Source organism: Citrus sinensis, chromosome 3 (assembly GCF_022201045.2).
Source record: "Citrus sinensis cultivar Valencia sweet orange chromosome 3, DVS_A1.0, whole genome shotgun sequence".
NCBI lineage: Eukaryota > Viridiplantae > Streptophyta > Magnoliopsida > Sapindales > Rutaceae > Citrus > Citrus sinensis.
In genome coordinates, this window is record NC_068558.1 from 26,349,957 (window position 1) to 26,372,278 (window position 22,322).

At 33.0% G+C, this 22,322-nt stretch overlaps 2 protein-coding genes and 1 long non-coding RNA gene across 10 annotated transcripts in view; 2 read left to right on the forward strand and 1 right to left on the reverse strand.

Moving 5' to 3' along the window:
- The window catches only part of LOC112497060 (GDSL esterase/lipase At1g71691), a 113,537-nt gene that overhangs the window by 56,161 nt on the left and 35,054 nt on the right, over positions 1 to 22,322 (forward strand). Inside the window, exons 4-5 of one of the 5 annotated variants that reach the window (XM_052436994.1) lie at positions 343 to 592; positions 939 to 1,227. The exons of 3 other annotated variants lie outside the window; for them this stretch is intronic. In XM_052436994.1, the coding sequence (XP_052292954.1) occupies positions 343 to 592; positions 939 to 1,048 (360 nt within the window). In that variant the 3' untranslated portion in view covers positions 1,049 to 1,227. Of the gene's footprint in view, positions 1 to 342; positions 593 to 938; positions 1,228 to 22,322 lie in introns of those variants that run through there. One more of the 5 variants, XM_052436989.1, reaches the window with a different exon arrangement.
- LOC127901065 (uncharacterized) lies at positions 11,175 to 13,085 on the forward strand. Its single transcript, XR_008053104.1, has 3 exons — positions 11,175 to 11,369; positions 12,239 to 12,640; positions 12,742 to 13,085. It is a non-coding gene; the product is annotated as an uncharacterized LOC127901065 (long non-coding RNA).
- The window catches only part of LOC102630049 (caffeic acid 3-O-methyltransferase-like), a 96,538-nt gene continuing 87,649 nt past the window's right edge, over positions 13,434 to 22,322 (reverse strand). For 3 of the 4 annotated variants that reach the window (XM_052437001.1, XM_052437000.1, XM_052436999.1), the window contains exons 2-4: positions 14,632 to 14,942; positions 14,148 to 14,212; positions 13,434 to 14,067 (exon numbers count right to left, since the gene is read on the reverse strand). In XM_052437001.1, the coding sequence (XP_052292961.1) occupies positions 13,771 to 14,067; positions 14,148 to 14,212; positions 14,632 to 14,942 (673 nt within the window). In that variant the 3' untranslated portion in view covers positions 13,434 to 13,770. Of the gene's footprint in view, positions 14,068 to 14,147; positions 14,213 to 14,631; positions 14,943 to 15,900; positions 16,312 to 22,322 lie in introns of those variants that run through there. The other variant, XM_052436996.1, reaches the window with a different exon arrangement.

Consider the following 22,322-nt stretch of genomic DNA (forward strand, 5'->3'; position numbering starts at 1 on the left):
TAAGGACTCATATATCTAATTCAAACGAACCAGGATTCCCTTTTGATCTGAATTTTAATGAGAGGATTTTATATCTAACACGAGATATATATTTTTTGTAGGAATGGGCAGCAATGACGACCTAAACAATTATCTCATGCCCAATTACAATACCAAAAATCAATACAATGCTCAGCAATATGCTGATCTTTTGGTTTCAGAATACTCAAGACAACTCACAGTAAGATTCAATTTCACTATATTTACATTTTTTACCATATGCATGCATTTTAGTTACTTTATTTTTTTAGCTTGTAAACATATTTATATAACTTGTATTAAGTATTGATTGAAAATCTACAGACCCTTTACAATTTGGGAGCAAGGAAATTTGTGTTGGCCGGATTAGGAAGAATGGGATGTATTCCAAGAATTTTGGCTCAAAATCAGATGGATCGCTGTTCAGAAGAAGTGAATCAACTTGTTATGCCTTTTAATGCACATGTGAAGACTATGATTAACAATCTTAATGCCAATCTTCCTGGTGCAAGATTCACCTTCATTGACATTGCCCGCATGTTTGAAGATCTCCTCACCAATTATAGATCATACGGTATGCAATTTTCCCACTAAACATATCGTATTGTAGTTAGATATGATGTGTGCTGTCTAGCCTAAAATCTTTTATTTTAAAATGTGCGGACACTGACAAAAGATAATAAAGATTTCGTCCTCGTATTTTAAAATCAAGGAACAATTTACAGTGGCTGAACTAGGATTTTGATTTGACAAGCACGGCCTAGAGGTGGAAATAACGGAGAAATTATCGTCTTGCTGTGCTACAATAAAAGCAAGACATTTTAAAATTAAATTTAAATAAGTGCATAAAATAAGCAAAATTTTACTTAATAGAATAATGTTTATGATCACTTTTTTTTTTATCCCAAATAATTCTACAGGATTCAGTGTATTAGATCGAGGGTGCTGTGGCATTGGACGAAACGGAGGCCAAATTACATGTCTTCCATTCCAAACACCATGTGCAAATCGAGAACAATACGTTTTCTAGGATGCATTTGACCCAACAGAAGCTGTGAACATTATGTTTGGAAGAAAAGCTTTCTATGGTGACCAGAGCGTTGTTTATCCCATGAACATCCAGCAGCTTGCCAGTCTTTAAACTTAGAAATTAAAGGGACATATATGTTATTGTAATGTTTCTTGCTTGCTTAATTGCTTTGCATAATTGTTGGGATTATATGCTTTTTAAAAGCATATTAATTTATTTTCTGATTAATAAAATATTTGAGATATTTTCAATTGCATAAATATTTTGAATAAGGTCCGTTTAATCATATTATATGTATTTATGTGATCATCATACGGATTCACAGAAGATATAAATACAAGTTATCTTATGATTAAATAAATTAAGTTCGTAGTTGATAAATAGAGTTGGGCGCTCTATTTATGTTTAGACTGTAGTTAATTGTTATAAGTGAATATGAAATAGTTCACTCAAAGCAAGGATAAATGGATGAAAGTACTACACATTTTTTTCACAATGAGGTTGCCTTTTATAGGCGTTACTTGAACAAACTTAACGAAATAATAGCAGCCATTATTCAGCAAATACTGCAGCCACTTTCCAGTAACTATAGCCTAAAGACTAGGTAAACACGATCTTGCAAATAACATTACCAACAAACTTCCTAAAGACTAGGACCATAAAAGCAACTTATTGACACAAGGAAATTCCAACAATCCCTCCCTTAAACTAAATGTTATTAACATTCAGTTTAAACATTCTGCAGAATCTTCCTCAAATTGCAATTTGCAAACTCCAAGTGACTTTCCCAGCTTCAAAAAACTAGCCAATTTGAGGGGTTTAGTAAAGATGTCAGCAACTTGGTCTTCACTCCTGCAATAAACAAGATCAATGACTTCATTTTTTGTCAAGTCTCGCAAGAAATGATATCTCACATCTTTGTGCTTACATCTTTCATGTAGAACCGGATTCTTTGAAAGTTTAATTGTTGAACTATTATCACATAAGATTTGTGTTGACTCTGGTTGCTTAAACTGAAGTTCATGAAGAATATTTCTTAGCCAAAGTGCTTGACATGCACAAGAAGCTGCTGCAACAAACTCAGCCTCAGTTGTTGACAAAGTAACTATCGGTTGCTTCTTAGATGACCATGAAATAGCTGCTGAACCAAACATAAATACATATCCAGATGTGCTTCTTCTGTCATCCAAATCTCCAGCATAATCACTGTTTGTAAAGCCATACAAATCTGATTTTTTTACCCTTTTTGTAGAACAACCCAAATTCAGTAGTACCACGCAAGTATCGAAGAATTCTCTTTGCAGCTAAAAGATGATCCTCTCTTGGACGCTCCATATATTTGCTGATAGAACTAACTGCATGCATTATATCAGGTCGAGTTGCCGTTAAGTACATCAAGCTTCCAACAATCTGTTTGTAAAGGGTACTATCAACTATTCTTCCTGCAGGATCCTTAACAAGCTTCAATCCTTTTTCAATTGGAGTAGTGACAGAGTTGCAGTTCCTCATTTGAAATCTTTCTAAGATCTCTTCCATATATTTCTTTTGACAAATAAATTTTCCAGCATCAGATTATATGACTTCTAAATCAAGAAAATAATGCAGCAAACCAAGATCAGTCATATCAAATTCAAGCATCATGGATTCCTTGAATTTCTCAAACATTACTCTGTCATTTCTCGTGTAAATCAAATCATCTACATATAAACATACCATAAGCATTTTCCCATCATCTCCAATTTTTGTGTACAGAGTATGCTCATATGAGCATTTTCGAAAACCTTCCTTCAAGAAATAAGCATCTATATGACTATAACAAGCTCGGGGTGCTTGTTTTATTCCATATAGAGCTTTTTTCAATTTATAGACTTTATGCTCACTACCTAATTTCACATATCCAGGAGGTTGTTCGATAAATACCTCTTCTTGTAGCTCCCCATGCAAGAATGCTGATTTCACGTCCAGTTGAAAAACAGGCCATGAATTTTGTGCTGCAAGAGCAATAATCAATCTGACCGTTTCAAGTCTTGCAACGGGAGCAAATACTTTTTTATAATCTACGCCGAACTCTTGCTTGTAGCCTTTGGCGACTAGGCGTGCCTTGTATTTATCAATTTCACCATTTTCCTTCAGTTTTGTCTTGTAAAACCACTTGACTCCTATTGTCCTCTGCCCCATTGGAAGTTCAGTCAACTCCCAAGTATTATTTTTTTCAATGGATACAATTTCTTCGTCCATGGCTTTTAGCCATTCTTGTTCTTTGACAGCTTCTTTAAAAGTTGTAGGATCACATTCTAAAAACAAGGCAAAGTGTATGAGTGGATTCTCAAGAGTGTTAAATCTTGTTACCTCATAATCTAACATCCATGCAGGCCTTCTTCTATCACGTTGAGAACGTGAATCTGTAGCTTCAACTTGTTCATCAAGTTCATTTGTTGTTGGTGGAGTTTTCTGCTGAGACTCTATTTTGCGGCAGGTCAGGAGCAAAGACTGTTGAAGGCTGAAGTTACTGTGAATTTTCTTCAATTTCACCATCGAAATCTGCTAGAATTTGCTGCCCAACAGAGCTGCATCTCTACATCCATGTCTTCTCTTCATCAAAAATGACATCACGACTAATGACAATTTTCTTGATGATGGGATCATATAATTTGTAGGCCTTTGAATGATCACTAGCACCAAGAAAAATGCACTTTACACCTTTGTCATCTAATTTTCTTCCTTTCTCATCTGGTATGTGGACATATGCTATACATCCAAATTCCCGAAAGTGATCTACTGTCGGCTTACGTCCACTCCATGCTTCTTCAGGATTTATATTTTGAACATCTATTATGGGCTTCTGTTCAAAATATAAACACTTCAAACAACTGCTTCAGGTCAAAAATTTTTGGGAAGACCACTTCTCTGCAAAAGGCTTCGTACCATATTAAGAATTGTACGATTTTTCCTCTCGCATACACCATTTTGCTGAGGTGTGTAGGCTGCTGTCAATTGTCTTCTAATTCCATGATTTTCACAGAAGCTTCCAAATTCTTGAGAGTTGAACTCTCCACCACGATCAGTACGCAATATTTTAATTTGGCTGTCAGCTTCTCTTTCAACTAGTGCTTTAAACATTTGAAAGGCTGTGAAAGCTTCCGATTTTTCTTGCAAGAAATAAACCCAGGTTTTTTGACTAAAATCATCAATAAATGAGATAAAATATCGGTTACCTCCATTTGATGTTGGCTTGATTGGCCCACATAAGTTAGAATGCACTAGCTCCAGCACTTTCTTTGCCCTCCAGGATTTTCCTTTTGGAAAATTATCTCGATGTTGCTTACTGAAAATACACTCTTCGCAAAGCTGTGAAGGTTGCTCAAATTGTGGAAGGCCTACCACCATATTTTTCTACTGCAAGGTCTTCAATCCACCAAAACTAAGATGCCTGTAATGAAAGTGCCATAACCATGCCGTATCTTTGAAATTTGCAACAAAACATGAGTGTGCAGTATGGTGAAGATACAATGGAAACATTCTATTTGCCGTCATTTTCACTTGAGCAATTAAGCCTAATTTTTCATCGTGGATTCGGAAAACTCCTTCCTTGATAGAGATCTCATACCCCTTTTCTTGTAACTGGCCAACACTGAAAAGGTTAGTTTTCAGTTCAGGAACGAATAGAACATTTGAGAAAGAATGAGAACTTTCCTTGGTTTGGATTGCAACCTTTCCTTTCCCCATGACAGAAACTGTGGAGTCATCACCAAATTTTACAGTATTTCGAAAAGTCTCATCCAAGTCAGAAAAAGCAGATTTATCCCCACACATATGATTGTTGCAACCGGTATCTAAGTACCATAGATTTTGGTGACCTTCCTCCTTTGTATGACATGCCATAAGAAGGGAAATTTCTTCTTCCTCATTTTCTGCAAAGTTAGATTTCTCGCCACGATTCTTATTTAAATTAGTACGGCACTCGAAGCAGTAATGACCGTACTTCTGACAACGGAAGCATTTAACATTCGATTTGTCTTTAGACTTTGGTTTATGTCCTGTCGAATTCTGACCATCATAATCCTTTCCTTTTCCTTGAGAATCACCAACCTTTTCTTCTAATCTGTTCTGCCCATTCTTGCCTTTCCAGCCTCCTTTACCCCCTCCAGTTGGTTTGAGATTTGCTGCTGCCTGTAATGCATGTTCTTCCTTATCCTGTCGGATTACTTTATGCTCATGGACTAGTAAAGTGCTTTCCAATTCATCAATCGAAAGTGTGTCAATATCCCTTGATTCCTCAATCGCACAAACAATATAGTTAAATTTTGCCGTTAAAGATCGAAGAATCTTCTCAATTATGATAACATCCTCGAGCTGTTCGCCATGAATTCATCTCTTATTTGCGATTGCCATTGTCCTTGCAAAGTATGCTGAGACCGACTCTCCCATCTTCATTCGTAGAGATTCAAATTCAGCTCGAAGTGTCTGGAGGTGTACTTGCTTCGCGCTTGCTGTCCCTTGGTACTTCTTTTTCAAGGAATCCCAAATTTGTTTCGAGGAGTCTTTGTTAAGAATTGTTTCCAAGATTGAGCAATCAATAGCTTGGAACAAGTAATTCTTTGCCTTGAGATCCTTTAATCGTTTCCCTTCAAGCATTATTTTCTGAGCATCTGTCAAAACTACACCGGCTGGTGGTTCAGTTATTCTAGTTGAAACAACCTGCCAATACTCCTTGGACCTTAAGAAACTCTCCATCAACATGCTCCAATGGTCATAGTGACCATCAAAGCGGGGAATTGCAGGTTGAACAAAATTCTCAGAAGCCATGAATTTCTGCTGCTGCAACACGAGTGAAAAAAGAGCCAAGTAAGCTGTTGTTACTAACTCTGTCAATCCCACTTTTCTAATTCAAGCTCTGATACCACTGTTATAAGTGAATATGAAATAGTTCACTCAAAGCAAGGATACATGGATGAAAGTACTACACATTTTATTCACAATGAGGTTGCCTTTTATAGGCGTTACATGAACAAACTTAACGAAATAATAGCATCCATTATTCAACAAAATATTACAGCCACTTTCCAGTAACTATAGCCTAAAGACTAGGTAAACACAATCTTGCAAATAACATTACCAACAAACTTTCTAAAGACTAGGACCATAAAAGCAACTTATTGACACAAGGAAATTCCAACAATAATTCATTGAATGATTTGTCTTAATTATATATCAATTTACTAATGTAATTTGACTACATTGAGCTGGATAACATATGAGATTTAATTAATTTTGAAATGACTGTTAGACTTATTAAATCTCATAGGCATTGATTTTACTGTAATCTTAATCTTGAGTTAGTTATGATTTCATGATTGTAATTGTTATTCCATTTGAGTTACCAATGGGCACGACACACAATTATGGTCAAGATTACCCGGTATCTTGGTGGGAGCAATTATGAGTATTGGAGTTATAGATTAACAATATAGAATTTGTATGACGCATCTCTTGATGGGTTTTTGGCACTTAATCATAAAATTCTCTGGCCAGAGTGTGTCAACATATTTAGTATGTTGAAAATGATCATTAGAGAAAACCAATAAGTATGAAAGAACAAGATGTAATTAAATTGATTGGACAGTTGAGATATCAATTTAATTAACGATGTGGTCAAAGGATTGAGTAGTAAAGAAATCAGTGTGGCTTGGGACGAATTATTATTCGAACATACAATTATGGAGGTCAGTTCCAATCTTATAGTGGAGTAGAGTTGGAATTAAATAATTAGGCTTATTTAATTACAGGCTTAATTTTTGTAGCCACTATTGTATATTCTCAAATGATCCCTGGGTTAGCTCATTTAATTGACTGCATCGCTACTGGATTAATAAGTAAGATAACTAACTATTTAGGTTAAAAGCCTAAATATATTATTTAGTGGGAGACTCCATTAATATGCTTGAGTGTAAGGGGCCTTATGTTATTTTACAAGGTGGACCCCTATAACACATGAACAAGTAACGTGACTTTTGTTTTAATTATTTTTTAATTTAAATAAAATGGGATTTAATAGAATTAATAAATAAATAAATATTGAGCCTAGGGTTTCCACTAAATAGAGATATAAAAAGGCTTATTTTCTCAAAAAAAAAAAAATAGACAGAGGTCACATTATACAAATAAGAGAATGATTTTCTCTCTAATTTTGAGAGAAAAATTTTCTCGTGCTAGTTGCTTTAGTAGTGATAAAGGCGTCCACACGTCAAGTGTAGATCAAACCTGAGTTATAGCCTGAAAGATTATTTGGTGGCGGATCGTGATCTAACAGGAGTAGTGGGGACGGATCGTGGTCTGGGAGCCTAAATCACTTTAGTGGAAAAAGAAAAGATTGTTCATCTTCTCAAATTTTCAAGGTACGATTTCTAGATTACAAATTCTTATATATTGTATGAGATCGATCCTAAAAGTTTTTAAAAAAAAAAAAACTGCTTTTTTCCACAACAATAATTAGCCACTGGTGTCTCGTCTGTCCATGTGAGTTTTTACTTGTTTAATTTGCTAGTGGGAAGCTTATGTAATCAAAGAACAAGTTGTGATTGTGTTTTGTTGCGTTGCTAGTGGTTCAGTAATTGGGACTACTTTGATTATGTTTTGGTAATAGATTTTACTAGTTTACTAGTGTTTCAGTAGGATTTTTCTTTTTTTAAATTATTAAGTTATGCATCTATTGAAATCTGAACTCAAAACTTAAGCCCCAAAGAAATTGCTTGTTACCGTTGGAATTAGACTTGACTTTCGTAGTTTATTAATCAACTTGCTTACTAGGTAGCCTTGCCGTATGATATGGTTTGCTATCTTATGGGTAGTGATGTTTCCCTTGCAATACCCCTCGCATATGTGTAAGGACATCCATCTAATTTTGTTGATATTTTTGGAAGTTAAACTTTCATCCTTAATTTGAATGATTGAAAGATAATATATAATTTTAGCCTCGGTTGATTCAAAAAGGGTAGATTTAAAAGAGAGATTGATTCAAAAAGATTAAATTAAACGTTCAAAATAATTTATAAAAAATGCAAGATATCCGCAAACTGTCTAAAATACTATCCTTTAATCAATAATATTTTAAATAAGGAGATTATGGGTGGACCAAAAATCCATGTACCAAGCCCAAGCAAACGCACAGATTTAACAACCCGTTTGGAGCAGCGGCGTTACCAAATTATTTATAGGTTTGGGTTCGGTTACAAAAACTCAACCACAAAAATAAATTTATGTTCACTTAAATTTCTATAAAAATCTTCTAAAACCCCTTTATAATTGTCTCCTTCTTTAAAATTACCGTATAGGACAAAATTATATCTCATTAAACCCACCGTAAACAATTCTTTCACCGACAATTTTTCTCCTGTACGTATGTACTTCTGTTATCTTAGAGTTTATACGAAAATTATTGAAACCTCAAAATACAACTACAGAAAAATCTCAAAAGCCGGTAACAACCCTGTTAAAAATCAAAATAATGATCATGTTAGAAGACCATTCCCTGTCAAATTCCATTGAAAATCGAGTGCATATATGACTTAGGCAAAATAGAGAAAAAAAAATCAATTTGAGCTTTAAAATTGTTGTAAACTGGGTAGTCAAAGGAGTGCCAATAGTCCAACTCAGTTCATATTCATTTAAATCTGAGATGAAGAAATAAACACCACAAAATAAACTTAAATGTTGGAAACTAATTCTAACCCAACCTGAATAGATTTTTATTGGAATTTTTTTGGTTTAAGTTACTCAATAGTTTTAGAGTGGAGCTTCTAACATCCCATTAAAACTCATAAGAAACACTACTTATTCATTTTTATATCTCTTTTTTTATGAAATTACAAAAAAGTCCATAGAATTACAATAGAGTTTTAATTAAACTTCACTATCATTTTAGACATACTTTTTCATAATAAAATTATTATTATTAAGTAATTTATTTCCTCATTATCACAAAATTATTTTTGACTTTATCAAACAAATAAGGTTAAAAAAATAGTTAGGGGTTTATGATTTATAAAGACATTTTAGTTTAATTAAATTCTTATTTTTTTCTTTTGGTAATTTCGAAGAATATTAAAGGGGTGTGAAAAACAGTACTCATAATTGAATTAGATCAAAACTTTCTCAACCCAAATACGTTTGGATTTGATTGGGTTAATCCCAACATTCACTCACCCCTAAAATGGCTTTATATATAGTCATTATTACGAAAAATATAATCATAGCGTCAACTCTTAAGTAAACTTTTTGGTTGAGAGAGGCGTAGATCACTAAACATGTATTAGTAGTCAAAATTAGAAGAGGAACTTTATCTAGATTACTACATTTACCAAATAATATTATAAAATGTAAAAGTTTTAATGGGGTGTATTAAACGGGGTGTACCCCATCACTATCTTAAGAATGGTGATTTTGATCCCTTATTATATCTCACAAGCCCCCCATTTTTCAGTTAATTCCATTAAAAATTTTAAACAAATCTTTATCTCTCAATATACCTTACCTAATCTCTAATTTACCTTTATTTTAATTTTTTTTCATACACCCATTGTATAAATTTTATAAAATCATTTCTTATAAAAAAATCTCGTAATCATTGCAATTTCTCAACTTTTTTTTTAAGGTTTTATCCACCACTTAAGATTTGATAGTTCCACCAAGAATTGGAGCAAAGAACCATGCCGAGTCGGCCCTGAATAACCTTAGTATCGTGCTAAGCCTATCAAGCCAAAGTTGAGTGAAGGAATACAAGAATTTGGCCAAGGGGTTTGACGTGATAAAGATAGAGATTTTTTATTATTATAATTGATTTGGAGCTAAAAAGGGGATTCTTGATTTCCTTTTGTGTGCATCCCAATCTTGTATTCAAGTTTATCTGTTCATGGACCAGAATGCATTGCATTTGGAAAGTGTTTGCAATTGTACAGTGATATTACTTGGACAATAATTTGGCGTTGCAATGCATTTACAGAACGAATGAAAATTTGGAATCGCGATGAAAAATGCTGTCAGGTATCTATCTGAGAATGAAAGCACTCGTTGTCAGTCTCTATGAGATTGCAGTATAAAATTTTACATTGTTCTTCAATATTTTGAATAGAATGCCTTACTTTGAATGGAATGGCTCAGTTTAAAAAGTTAGAAGAAATTAGATTTTAAGAAATTAGATTCGCTTAATTAGTTATTAATAGAAATTTTTATGCCGGTGCACTTAAAAATTATTTATTATTTTAAGTTATTTCACATGAGGATAAAATAGGTATTAACATAAAAGTTATTAGTGTGGGTTGATAAGATATAATGAGAGATTTAAACATCACCACTCTACTCATGGAGAAGCTCCAAAAACGATCTCATTGGTCGAAAAAGGCCAGACCCATTGAACGAGGACCCTTAAAATTTGATCCTAGCTTGACCCATACGATAGGTTGAACAGGTTAGTCCTTTACACAATCAAAATAAACTTGTGAGTAGGGGTGGGAAAATAACCCAATCTGATTCAACCAAAAAACTTGAGTTCAGATCGGATGTAGATCAATTTCTCAATCCAATCAGGTAGGAATTTATCCAAATCGATCCGAAAATACACACAATTAAAGAATATTATTTGAAATTTTTTATCCATTCCAAATATAATTCGGATTCAATTATAAGTCTGGATTACTTTTTTCCTAACTCGATTAACCGGAACTCGAACCCGATCCGAATATGAATTTGCCGACCCCTACTTATTATCGTTTACACATTACATTTGTGACTATCATTTTCAAACTAAAATTTTCTCTTGATGCGAATAAGAAAAAAAAAACATAGAGTAAATTTCGTTTAAAAAATGAGGCACCATAGATGGACCGTACATATGGTACAGCTAGCTGAAATGGAAGTAGCCTTGTGAGAGCTGCCTATTTTGGATTCAGGATGAAATATTTAAGAAGCAAGCAAGTAAATAAATCAAGAAAATAATATTCGGCCACCCTCATTCCAGAGGGAAGCCAAAAACGACATACTTATGTGCCGTTTTGAAGTTTTAGATTTGAAAATTAAAAATAAATTTTACCATTAAAAAATAATAAAAGCTAATCAAAAGAAATTAAAAAATCTAAATTCTTATCCCTCCCCTCGCTCACCCCCTCTCTTTGACTCACCCCGCTCTGTCCCTCTCACTCTCACCCACGAAGCTCGTTCCCCTCTCACTCACCCACAAGCTCGCTGTCAATATTTTTCTCAGATCTCAGTTAACGCATCATCAAAACCGCAACCATGACGCTAGGCTGAGGAGGATCCAGTGTCGTGGGTCAGTTTCTTGTCTGATCTTGCCATTTTTTGTTCAATCTATTTATGCCCTGGATTGATTTATTCTCTTTGTTTTGTTGTATTTCTTGTTCTGGGAAAATCTATTTGTCTAAGTCACATACAGGTCGTAGCCGTTGCTTTTATTATTTTATAATTTTTTTGGGTGGTTTTGTGTAGTCTTATGAACATTCTTTTTGGCATAAATGCATCTGGGTTGCTACGTGCCTACGTTTGATTGTTAATTAGACCTGATCCGTAATTCTATGCGTTTTTTGCATTTTTGATTGCGAAATTAAGTTAATTTAGTTTAATATGATTACATTATTGTCACCTAAAATTAGTATATTTAATCAGTTAAAGAAATTCTTTTGACACGGACTTTATGAAACCTTGTATGTGATACTTTTCTTAGCAAAGTACTTGGATTTTGGATTTTTTTTATTTATATTTTAAAATTACTAGAAATAAGTTATTTGAAGTGTGATACTTTGTGAAATGTTAAAGCTTACGGTTTGGTTGTAATTCTGTTTTTGCTTATATATGTTTACGTCTGTTGGCATTCTTTTTTTTTTTGGTATTTGAAGTTTGCATATATGGTGTGTATTAAGATTTTCAAGTGGTTCTTCAAACATATTCTGGGTAGTTTGATATATCACATGTTTCTGTGAATTCTTTAGTTGAGGCAATTGTCTTTGCTCTTAGCTGCATTATTAAGTTCTTTACCACATAGAATTCCCTAATTTTCTTCTGCTAATCCAGTAATTGCAGCTTCATTGTAAGGTTCTTCATTTTCTATAAAGCATATATTGCTTCATCAACCCTCCTCTAAATATGTTGCAAATATGTATTTGATTCATTCCAATCTTACAGATCATTGTTGGATGCCGAATCAGCATACAATGCTTACAATTGTGAGAGAAAAATGAACAACCAATTGCCCGGTTCAGTTACGCTTTAAGCTAGGAAGATTGACGTAGAAACATTTGTTTAAGTGTAATTACCTAGGTAGGTGAAAAAGGTCCAAAATCGTCAAGCACACTGTCAACTAAGGCTGGTCGGCGACGTGAACGGCGTGATAGCGATGTCGGTGATGGGCTGGTCGGCGATGGGCGTGGCGTGACAACAAGTTTCGTGGGTGAGTAACAGCCTGAGAGAAATAGCTCGCAAGTGGGTGAGTGAGAGAGGCAGATCGGGTGAGTGAGAGAGACAGAGCTGGTGAGTGAGAGGGAAGGTGAATGAGAGAGAGACAGAGCAAGCGAGTGAGAGGGACGGGTAAGAATTTTGGATTTTTCAAATTCTTTAGATTTAATTTTAATATTTTTCAATGGTAAAATCTATTTTTAATTTTCAAATTTAAAACTTCGAAACGGCAGAGGAAGCATGCGTTTCTGGCTTCGTTATGGTCTCGTGGTGGCCGAATATCATTGCCCAGTAAATCATGATTCTTCGAGAGACCGAGCAACCGCTTGTGAAAACCCTTAGACTAAGTCCTAACAACCCTTAGACTAAGTCCAGCACTTACCATACTGTGTCCTATATAATTGAAACGTAAATAGATTATTGACAGCAAAACAAAATAATAACTTAATATAATGACGTGTAACAATGTACATTTTTTATTTTTTATTTTTGTCAATTATGCGTTAGTGTTTGATGCCCTTGTTTCAAAAATAAATAAAAATTGATGCACATGTACCGCAATGTCAGTTCTGAGGGAGCTGTGACGAGTAATGATTAAACTATACAAGTGATGAAATTTTGAATTATGATATAAATGCATAAATGGCATAATATTAATTATTAAATATAGCAAGTAAATTTTGATGCCATCATTTTAAAAAATTAATAAAAAAATAAACAAATTGATATTCATGTGCATGTCTAATGCTTTATTTATATAAGATTAAAATTCTCTTTTCATGTGGGTTTTTATTTGAGCAAATACAATTATTGGTAGTTAACATATAGAAGCACAATTAAAAAATATATCTTGACCGTGCTCACGAACACGTTGAAAGAATTAAAGAAAAGGAGCCCTCTAAATTCTGTTTGTTTGATGAGAAAATGAATAGAAAATTTTATTGATTCAAAGAGAAAATTTGTTCGCTGGATTCTTATTTGTAAGTCTTACTAATGAATTGAGAGTACATTGGTAAATATAGCTGTGTGTGGAAACTTCTACTGCAACAAACTCGTGTCCACATTTCCAGTGCGCTAACTATAACAACCTACTGACTAAGTTTGGAAGGAAATAACAACTTGTTTAACTGTTTTACAACTTGGCTGCTGACTCATCATTACACTGAAAACCCCAGCTGACTTCAACTGCTGACTTAGCATTTATTCTTAACAGAAAGATAATGATAAAAAGTTGCTTCAGAATTCGTGGGCACGCACGCACGCTACTTGTAGAACTCCATAACCCATAAGTTGTAAAAAAAGCATACAAATCTGATGCCACTAAATCCAGCTTCAGTAGCCAAGGTCGTGAATTCATGCTTTGTTCGCTCCTTTCCTCCCGGATATTGAGTCATCACCAGCACATCAGCTAGGGAATTTATTTTTGAATGAGTGCTAGTCTCAGGCAGTTCTGGAAGTACTGACTCCACAACAATTACCTTCCCTCCTTCGGGAATACTTTTGTAGCAATTCTTCAATAACTTCAAGCAATGTTCATCGCTCCAATCGTGCAGTATCCACTACAAAATTTGAAATATTATGAAATTTGTTCAGGGATCGAACACCTAATACCTGCAAATTAAATTCAAATGAAACTTACCTTGATCAAAATGGCGTCGCCATTTGGAACACTTTGAAACATGTCACCCCCTACATGCTTAACACCTGTACTACATACAATTTAGTTTCCGCTGTTAGGATCTAGCGGTATGGGCAGAGAATTCATAAGATAACTGATATTCGGGAAAAGAATTTAGATAAAATTCTGACAAAAACAACAATAAATCAACCCTGATTTTTTCACTAAATTGCAATATATGGTAAATCGAGTCTGTTTTGATGTTTTTTGTCAGTTTTTTCTTGTTGCAACATTTTGTGCTTTTACCCTTTTTTTCCAAATGATAATGTATATTTCTTCACAACAATGACATTAAAAAAAAAAAAAAAAGAGATTGGAATCAATTTTCTAATTAACTTCCTACTTTCTCCAGGATTTATATTGGGATGATTAATTAACGAAAGCTACTTAAAAGCCACTTGACCAAGTCCCTAACATTATTATAAAGATAATTGATAGTTCATACCAGGATACTCAGGGGAATGCTGTATAACGTGAGGCAAGTCGAAATTGATGCCCTTAATGTGGGGGTACTTGGAAGTAATTGCTTTAAGGGTATTGCCAAGGGAACCGCCAACATCAACCAATTGCTTTATGTGCTCGAAACCCTTGTAAGCCTCAAGGATTTTCTGAAGGACCAAAGTGGTATGGTTGAACATCGCTGTGCTGAAAACTTCATTGAACCTGGGGTCCAATCCTAGGTACTCGAAAGCGTTCGTTCCGTGGACTCGGTCAAATGGAACTCCTCCTTCAATAATAGTTTCTTTCAGTTGGGACCTACATGACCAGTTAATCAATCATCATTTTGCGTTTGGCCTAACTTTTTTAGATACAATGGTTAGTGGTTGATAAAAACAAAAATAATAAAGGGATATATCTATATTATATATATGACGATGTATACGTTTCATAAAATCCCTTAACAGATAAGATGAGTAGAGGATTCATTGCCATTAAAAATTTTATGTTATATCTTAACTCATAACTGTCACATACATCTTTATGAAAACGAGCAAAAAAATGGAAATCAGGGTAATATTATCATACGGGTGGGTTGCTAAATTTTAGCAACGTCACAAATTAGGAGATATGTAGTTTGTAGGAGTTTTACATATAGCTAGGTCCTGCTGTTATTTTTTTTTCCTTAAAAGATTTTATTTCTAATTCTCTCCAGGCAAGTGATCATACCACCCCAAGTGAATCTTTTAATTCAGCGAAATTCTACGGACGAAGTTAAGAAATTTTTGTTCTTCCAGGATTTCTGTCAGAACTGAAGAAACTACTCAATTAATGCTTTCAATAGAACAAAATACATTGTCTTTTTCATATATGTTACACTCATGTCCTCTATAATTAAAAGACAAAAATACCTCGGAAAGAAAACATATTTCCTCATATCTTCTGTAGCTGCAAGTAATTAAAACACCACCAACAATAGTTTACCCGTTCTTGAATTGATATGACTAGAAGTATATTAATAATGATTTATAAGTTTGAGAGTGAGCCTTCTACATTTTATCGCTCACTTATATGAACACGTTTGTTTTTCTTTTTCGATGACCTGAGTTTAGAAATAAGTTGAGTATGAAGTCGATTATGATTTAAGACTTGGGAGAAATGCATGATTGGATCTGAAGGCGTAGAAAGAGAATTGTATTATAAACCCATGTATTTTTACCCTAATTAACTTAAAAAAAGAAAAATTCAGAGGATTAAAATGATAGAGTGGACAAACCAGCTGTCGAGAAAGGCCTCGTCCTGAATTAAGGCCAATACAGGGCCTAATGAGACACCATCTTGATTAGGCACAAAGTATTTGGAAACATCATTCAAACCGTATAGCCTGTGAGAACCATCTACATCATCAAGTGAGCATTCAACAATACCATAGCTAGCCAGAAGCCCGAGTATCCGGTCCAGCATCGTGGGTGCGTCTTTGTTCTTGGTGGCGGGCAACTGAGCGGCAATCTCTGAAGCTGAGAGCTTTGCTCCAGGACCAGCTTTGGCTATGATCTCCAAAAGTCCCAGCTTAATTACTGCTTTCATGGTCATGTGGAGCACTGAACCCGTCATCACTTCACAGGCATATGCAAAGTTTTCGTCTCTCGCTTCATTAGCCATATTTTCTTGAATTTCCTTATCTGTTTTCCTCAGAAACAATGCATTTATAGTGGAGTGAAGAGTTACTGTGTGTCCAAGATTTTAGGTTGTAAAATCTGACCCGGAAGTTTTCGATAGTTCAAGTTAGACTAAATGACAGAAATTAAATTATGATAAAACTTTTTCAAATAAAAGTATGGAAGCTTGGCAACTCTAAAAAAATTATATTATTAGGGATAAAAACTTTATTTAATTTGCATAAATTGAAATGACATATTGCATGATTCTACATGTCTCATATTATTTCTTTTATTTTGTCGACTTTAAAAAATCTGAACGGCCAACCTCTTCGAAAATGTATTCAATAGTTTTTTATAGCGATGTATTGTTCAATAGTTTTTTATAGCGATGTATTGGAAGTAATTTAAAAGATCAAACATTTCAAATGAGATCCTATTATCAAACAAGAGGAATTCTAAAATATATCGGAGGTATTATGTCAGTTACACAATAAGTCAATAATATTATGGAATGTGTGCATTTATTTGAAAAATTACCATGCAAGTGGTAGTTATATTAAATCCAATTACACACGTCACATATACATTGATTAGTTGTATTACCCTGATTTATTCTAAACTTTATCGTCAAACAGAGAGCTTTTAGTTGAAATGAGGAACTATAATTATTTCCTGACATAAGTTTTTCCTTTGATTATAATATATTAACATTTCATGTGAGGAAATATTAGTTTAACATTTTTTTTCCTATTATAACATGTTCTAAAAAAGGATTATAATTCTTAATTAGTTTTTTTTCTCATCTAGTCTTTTTTGCCATGCAAAATTGGATTGGATTAATTATTAGAATAAGACTGAATTAGATTACTTGGATAAAGTCAGATTATATTATACTGTCTTATGTTTGGTGTAGTACGAGATTGAACTATGTTAAATTATATTTCAATGATATAAATAGCATTTAAGTTGATATTTGAATATGAACATCAATTATTCATGAAATTTTATAACAATAAGGAAACAAATTTAAAAAGCAATTAATTAAAAAATTAAGTATATTGTAAATAAGTTATTAGGTAGTCATAATATAATCAACAAATGAAAAAGAAATAAAAATTTTAAATATTTAATTAATTTTTATCAAATATTTAAAAAAATTATATAAAATCAATTAATTCTGGTATTTTTAATTTTCATGATTATTTTTTAATATTATATTAGTGATTATTAAATTTTATACAATCACTAATGCAATAAGTTATTAAATGGTTAATTTATAAATTATTAAATATACAAGTAATGAAAATTTAATCTCAAGAGTTATTAGAAGTAAAATTGTCAATTTAATTAGATCATATATAATAAATAAAAATCTTAAGTAAATCATAAATAAAAATTAATTGATTAATTAATATTAACAGATAATTTTTCTTTAATTTTATCCAACTAAACAAATATGTAAATTAGGATTACTAATCCGATGATTTTAGGATTAAATTCAAATTTAGTCTCCTTTAATTCAATTCAAATAAATTTATCAAATATAAAATAAATATTTAATTTTAGAATTAGTGCAATTCAATACTTAATCCTACATCCAAACATGGTCTCAGTTGTCATAAAGGTAACTTAGAAAGAGTCGTAACCGAAAACATTTATAAAGCCATTTTTTCTTTTAATTTTCAGGTTCATATATATATATATATATATATATATATTTATATATATATATATATATATATATATATATATATAATCTTTCTGCCAATGAAGAGCCTGCCAATCAGAGAAGTTAATTTTTTAATATATTTTTCGACGCCGGCCCCGCCCCTGATCTTATAGCTTTGACTCCAGATGAATGAGGCTTTTCATTCATGTTATTCTTTGAAAGATCGTGATTCCAAAGGCTGCTGACAAAAGAAGATTCTTGAGGCTGCCAATCAATGGCCATCGGGCACCAAATTAATGGCCATCGCTGCATAAATATATATATATTAAATCAAACACGTGTGTGGTTACTTTATACGTACAACTTGTGTTCTTGCCTTGCTGCCGTCATGGAGAATTAATGCCACTGGTCAACGGTGAATCAATGGCCATCGGGCACCAAATTCATGACCAATCAATGGCCAACAAGCACCAAATTAATGCCAAGCACACCAACAACCACCGATTAAATGGCAAGTTTAGTGTTTTAAAGTTTAGAATATGGAGAAGGACTTGCTACTGTATCCAGGTATTAAATCATCAAAAACCAATTTGGTTTGGACTCTTCAATTTCAATTTGACTTCTACACCAACACCACACAACAACTCAACAACCGAATCACTCGTCCTAATAGCATAGCAATCCAGTCGTCGGTTTCCCGCACGTGAGAGACAATTTTCTTATTCGTGCTCGGAATTGTTGAATTAATTTTACAATTCTCTTGTACCAATTTTCATCATATATGCTCCCTCAAGAAGTGAAGATCGATGTCGGAATCACTTTAATTTAGTTTCAATTACATGATGTTTGGGATCTTCTTATACCAATTTCGGTCTACAATTGCCTCAAGTATCTATGTCCATCAAATCTTATTTGTATTAAAGCAACCGCTTAAACCGTTAACCTGTTTGATTTAAAAAACAAATATTTGGAGCTGTTAGATTGAACTCGTGTAAATTAGGATTACTAATCCGATAATTTAAAATTAAATTCAAATTTAGTTTCCTTTAATTCAATTCAAGTAAATTTATTAAATATGAAATAAATATTTAATCTTAAAATTAATCCAATTGGATACTTAATCCTGACATCCAGACAAGGCCTTATTTGCCTTAAAGGCAACTTAAAAAGATGTGTGACCAAAAACGTTTATAAAGCCATTTTTTTTTCGGGTTCATATATATATATATATATATATATATATATAATCTTTATGCCAATGAAGCGCCCATCAATCAGCGAAGTTAATTTTTTTTTAATTTCTTTTTCGACTGTGATTCCGGAGGCTGCTGTCAAGACAAGATTCCAGAGGATGCTGATAAGACAAATTCAAATTGACCTTTTTAATAATTATTATGTTTTCTAAGGTTTAAAATTTTATGTGTAACGTACAGCTAATGTGATGTAAGTTTTACCTGATGTATGAGTTGATGAACCATCATGGTGAAATCAAAATACAAAAATAATAGAGGTCAATAACGTCATTCAAAAGAAAAGAAAAATTAAAACACAAAGAAAATAAGGCCGTTGGATTTGTTTTTTCAATTTTTTTTCTGAATATTAATACGTTACAATGAAAGAACTTGCTAATATTTTCCATATTGGTCAGGATAAAAAGATTGTTGATACAATCATACGTCAATTTTGTAATATTATAGTACAATTCAAAAGTTTTATTTTATTTTAAAATATATTTATCCTACATATTTATAAAAGATATTGTAAAATAATTAAATAAATTAAGATAAAATCTTCCTGCAATCATACTTGTTCAAGCTTCAAGTGTTCTCTACATTCACTAAATTTTATAAAAGTATCTTCTTACTTTTTCTACTCTATAGCCTTTCTCTTGTGATGGAAAATAAATTCTTAACAAGCATAGATTTGGATAGGCTAGAAACCCTTTTTATAACAATATTTTATAACATAGAAGACTTTACACTTCCTCCATCAAAGAAGTGAATTTAATAACCTTTATCACTTCGATTATGAAAATGATTAGTAAACTATAATGCTATCCCTTGAAATAAATACGTAGGTTATTAATATAAGTTTATCTATTTATTTTAAAAAAATCACTTATCATGTGGACTATATAATGAAACTTTGTGGAGATATATCTACCCACATTTAACTATATAATGAGATAAGAAATTAGAGGTCCAAGGAGTAGTACTCAAATCTACAACCTCAAAAGTTGAGGTCGTGGCAGGCAAAAGAAAAAGGAGAACCACGTGTTGCTGGGAAAGGAACTTACATGAGTAACTGCAAATTAAGCAAACACTAAATTTTTCCCTCTTTATATGATAAAATCGGAATGTGTATAAAAAATAAACAAGCAAAAAATAAACCAACACAATTGAAAACAATAAATCAACCATAAGAGATACAAATTATTTTATGTGGAAAACTCAAATCGAGAAAAAACCACAGGACCATAGTCCAATATAACCTTCCATTATATTAATAATGGGATTACTACACAAATTCTTCTCTAAATAATACTAGAGGCAAACAATATCAAGAATCTCAACAATCTTGCTCATAGTAATAGTCTAATATTTTTCATTCTAACAAGTGGGTATCTCAGATAACAGCCAATGAGAGAATGAAATAAAAATCAAGACCAGTAAGAATGTAGAGGGCGATGCCAGAAATTTGCCTTCCAAATTTGGGAGATTAAGTTTGCCCTTCGATCGTCCATTCAAAGATTAAAATCCTTACCCTCAAATTGAGTTGGCCACTGTCTTCTTTTTCTCTCTCATCTTTTCTATGTTTTTAAGGCTACTGCTTCACTTGTCTACTTTTTCTTTTATAGCTAGGTGATTTTCAAAGCCAAATTTGATGACAATTTTCAATTAGCCATAACATGTTTCCTTTAATTTCTTAAACGCCCAAATTAATGGAAACTTTGGTTTGGGCCACCCAAATGAGATGGATTCAACAAATCTTCCAATCAGATCATATGGGGGGCACTACCAAGCCCGTTCTCTGCTTACAGTCTTTCAACTTCTCCTTGGGCAACGACTTTGTCATCATATCTGACATATTCTTCATGAATATAGTCAGGCTGCAACTATTTCTTTTCAAGCACGTCTTGTATTCATTGATACCTCACATTAATATGCTTGAATTTCGAATGGTATGTTAAATTCATTGCCAACTGAGAGCACTTTGATTATCACAGTACACGACATAGCTATTTTGTTTCACATCCAGCTCTTGTAAGAAATTTTTCACCACAAAGGGTTTTAGTGATTGCAATATACTCTGCTTTTGTGGTGGAGAAAACAACACGAAGTTTGAAATCCTATTAGACTACCCCCTGCAAAGGTAAGCAAATATCCTGATAGGAATTTTCTAGGATCAACATCTCTTGCCATATATGTTGTACACTTATAACACAGCTTGTCACCATTAAAACATAAACATGCCTTGGAAGTGACTCTGAGATATCTGAGGATCCATTTAACTGTTGTTCAGTGTTCTTTGCCTGTACTATAAAGAAACTGACTGAGTACACCAACTGCATGGGCAATATTTGGTACAAGCCATGGCATACATCAGTCTGCGAAGTGTTGAAGCATAAAATAGTCCTTTCATCTGCTGTTTCTCTTTCTCGCTTGTAGGAAAATGCTTGGAACTAAGCCTAAAATGGCCCGCAAGTGGAGAACAAACATATTTTGCCTTGCTCATGTTAATTCTTTCAAGAGCACTTTCAATAAATGCTTCTTGAGAAAACCATAACTTGCCAATTTTTCTGTCATAGGAAATTGTCATGCCAAGAATGTATTTGTCGATCCTTGGTCTTTTATTATAAATGACTTGCTAAGCTTTTTCTTTAGATTATCAATCTTACTAGCATCATGGTCAACAATTAATATATCATCCACATAAAGAAAAAGAATGATAAAATTATTATCACCAAGCTTCTTTACAAAAAGACAATGGTCAGACATAATCTTGCTAAAACCATGATTCTCAATAAAAAAATCAAACTTTTTGTAATATAGTCTTGGTGCCTATTTCAGTCAATACAAACTTTTCTTCAACTTGCATACACTTTCTTTGTTGCCTTTAACATTGAATCATTCAGATTGCTCCATGAATATCTCCTCCTTTTAAGTCACCATGCAAGAAACGCATTCTCATATCCTAGAGACTTTCTATCCATCAACATCCAAGATTTATCCATATTTAGACTATTAACTTTCCTACAAATGCATCACATTTCATTTGTTCAGTTTTATTAATATTGGAGTTTGATATTGTTTCCAACTATAAGAACAACTATTAAAGTTAGAAAATCAACAAGAAAACAGCAGTTAA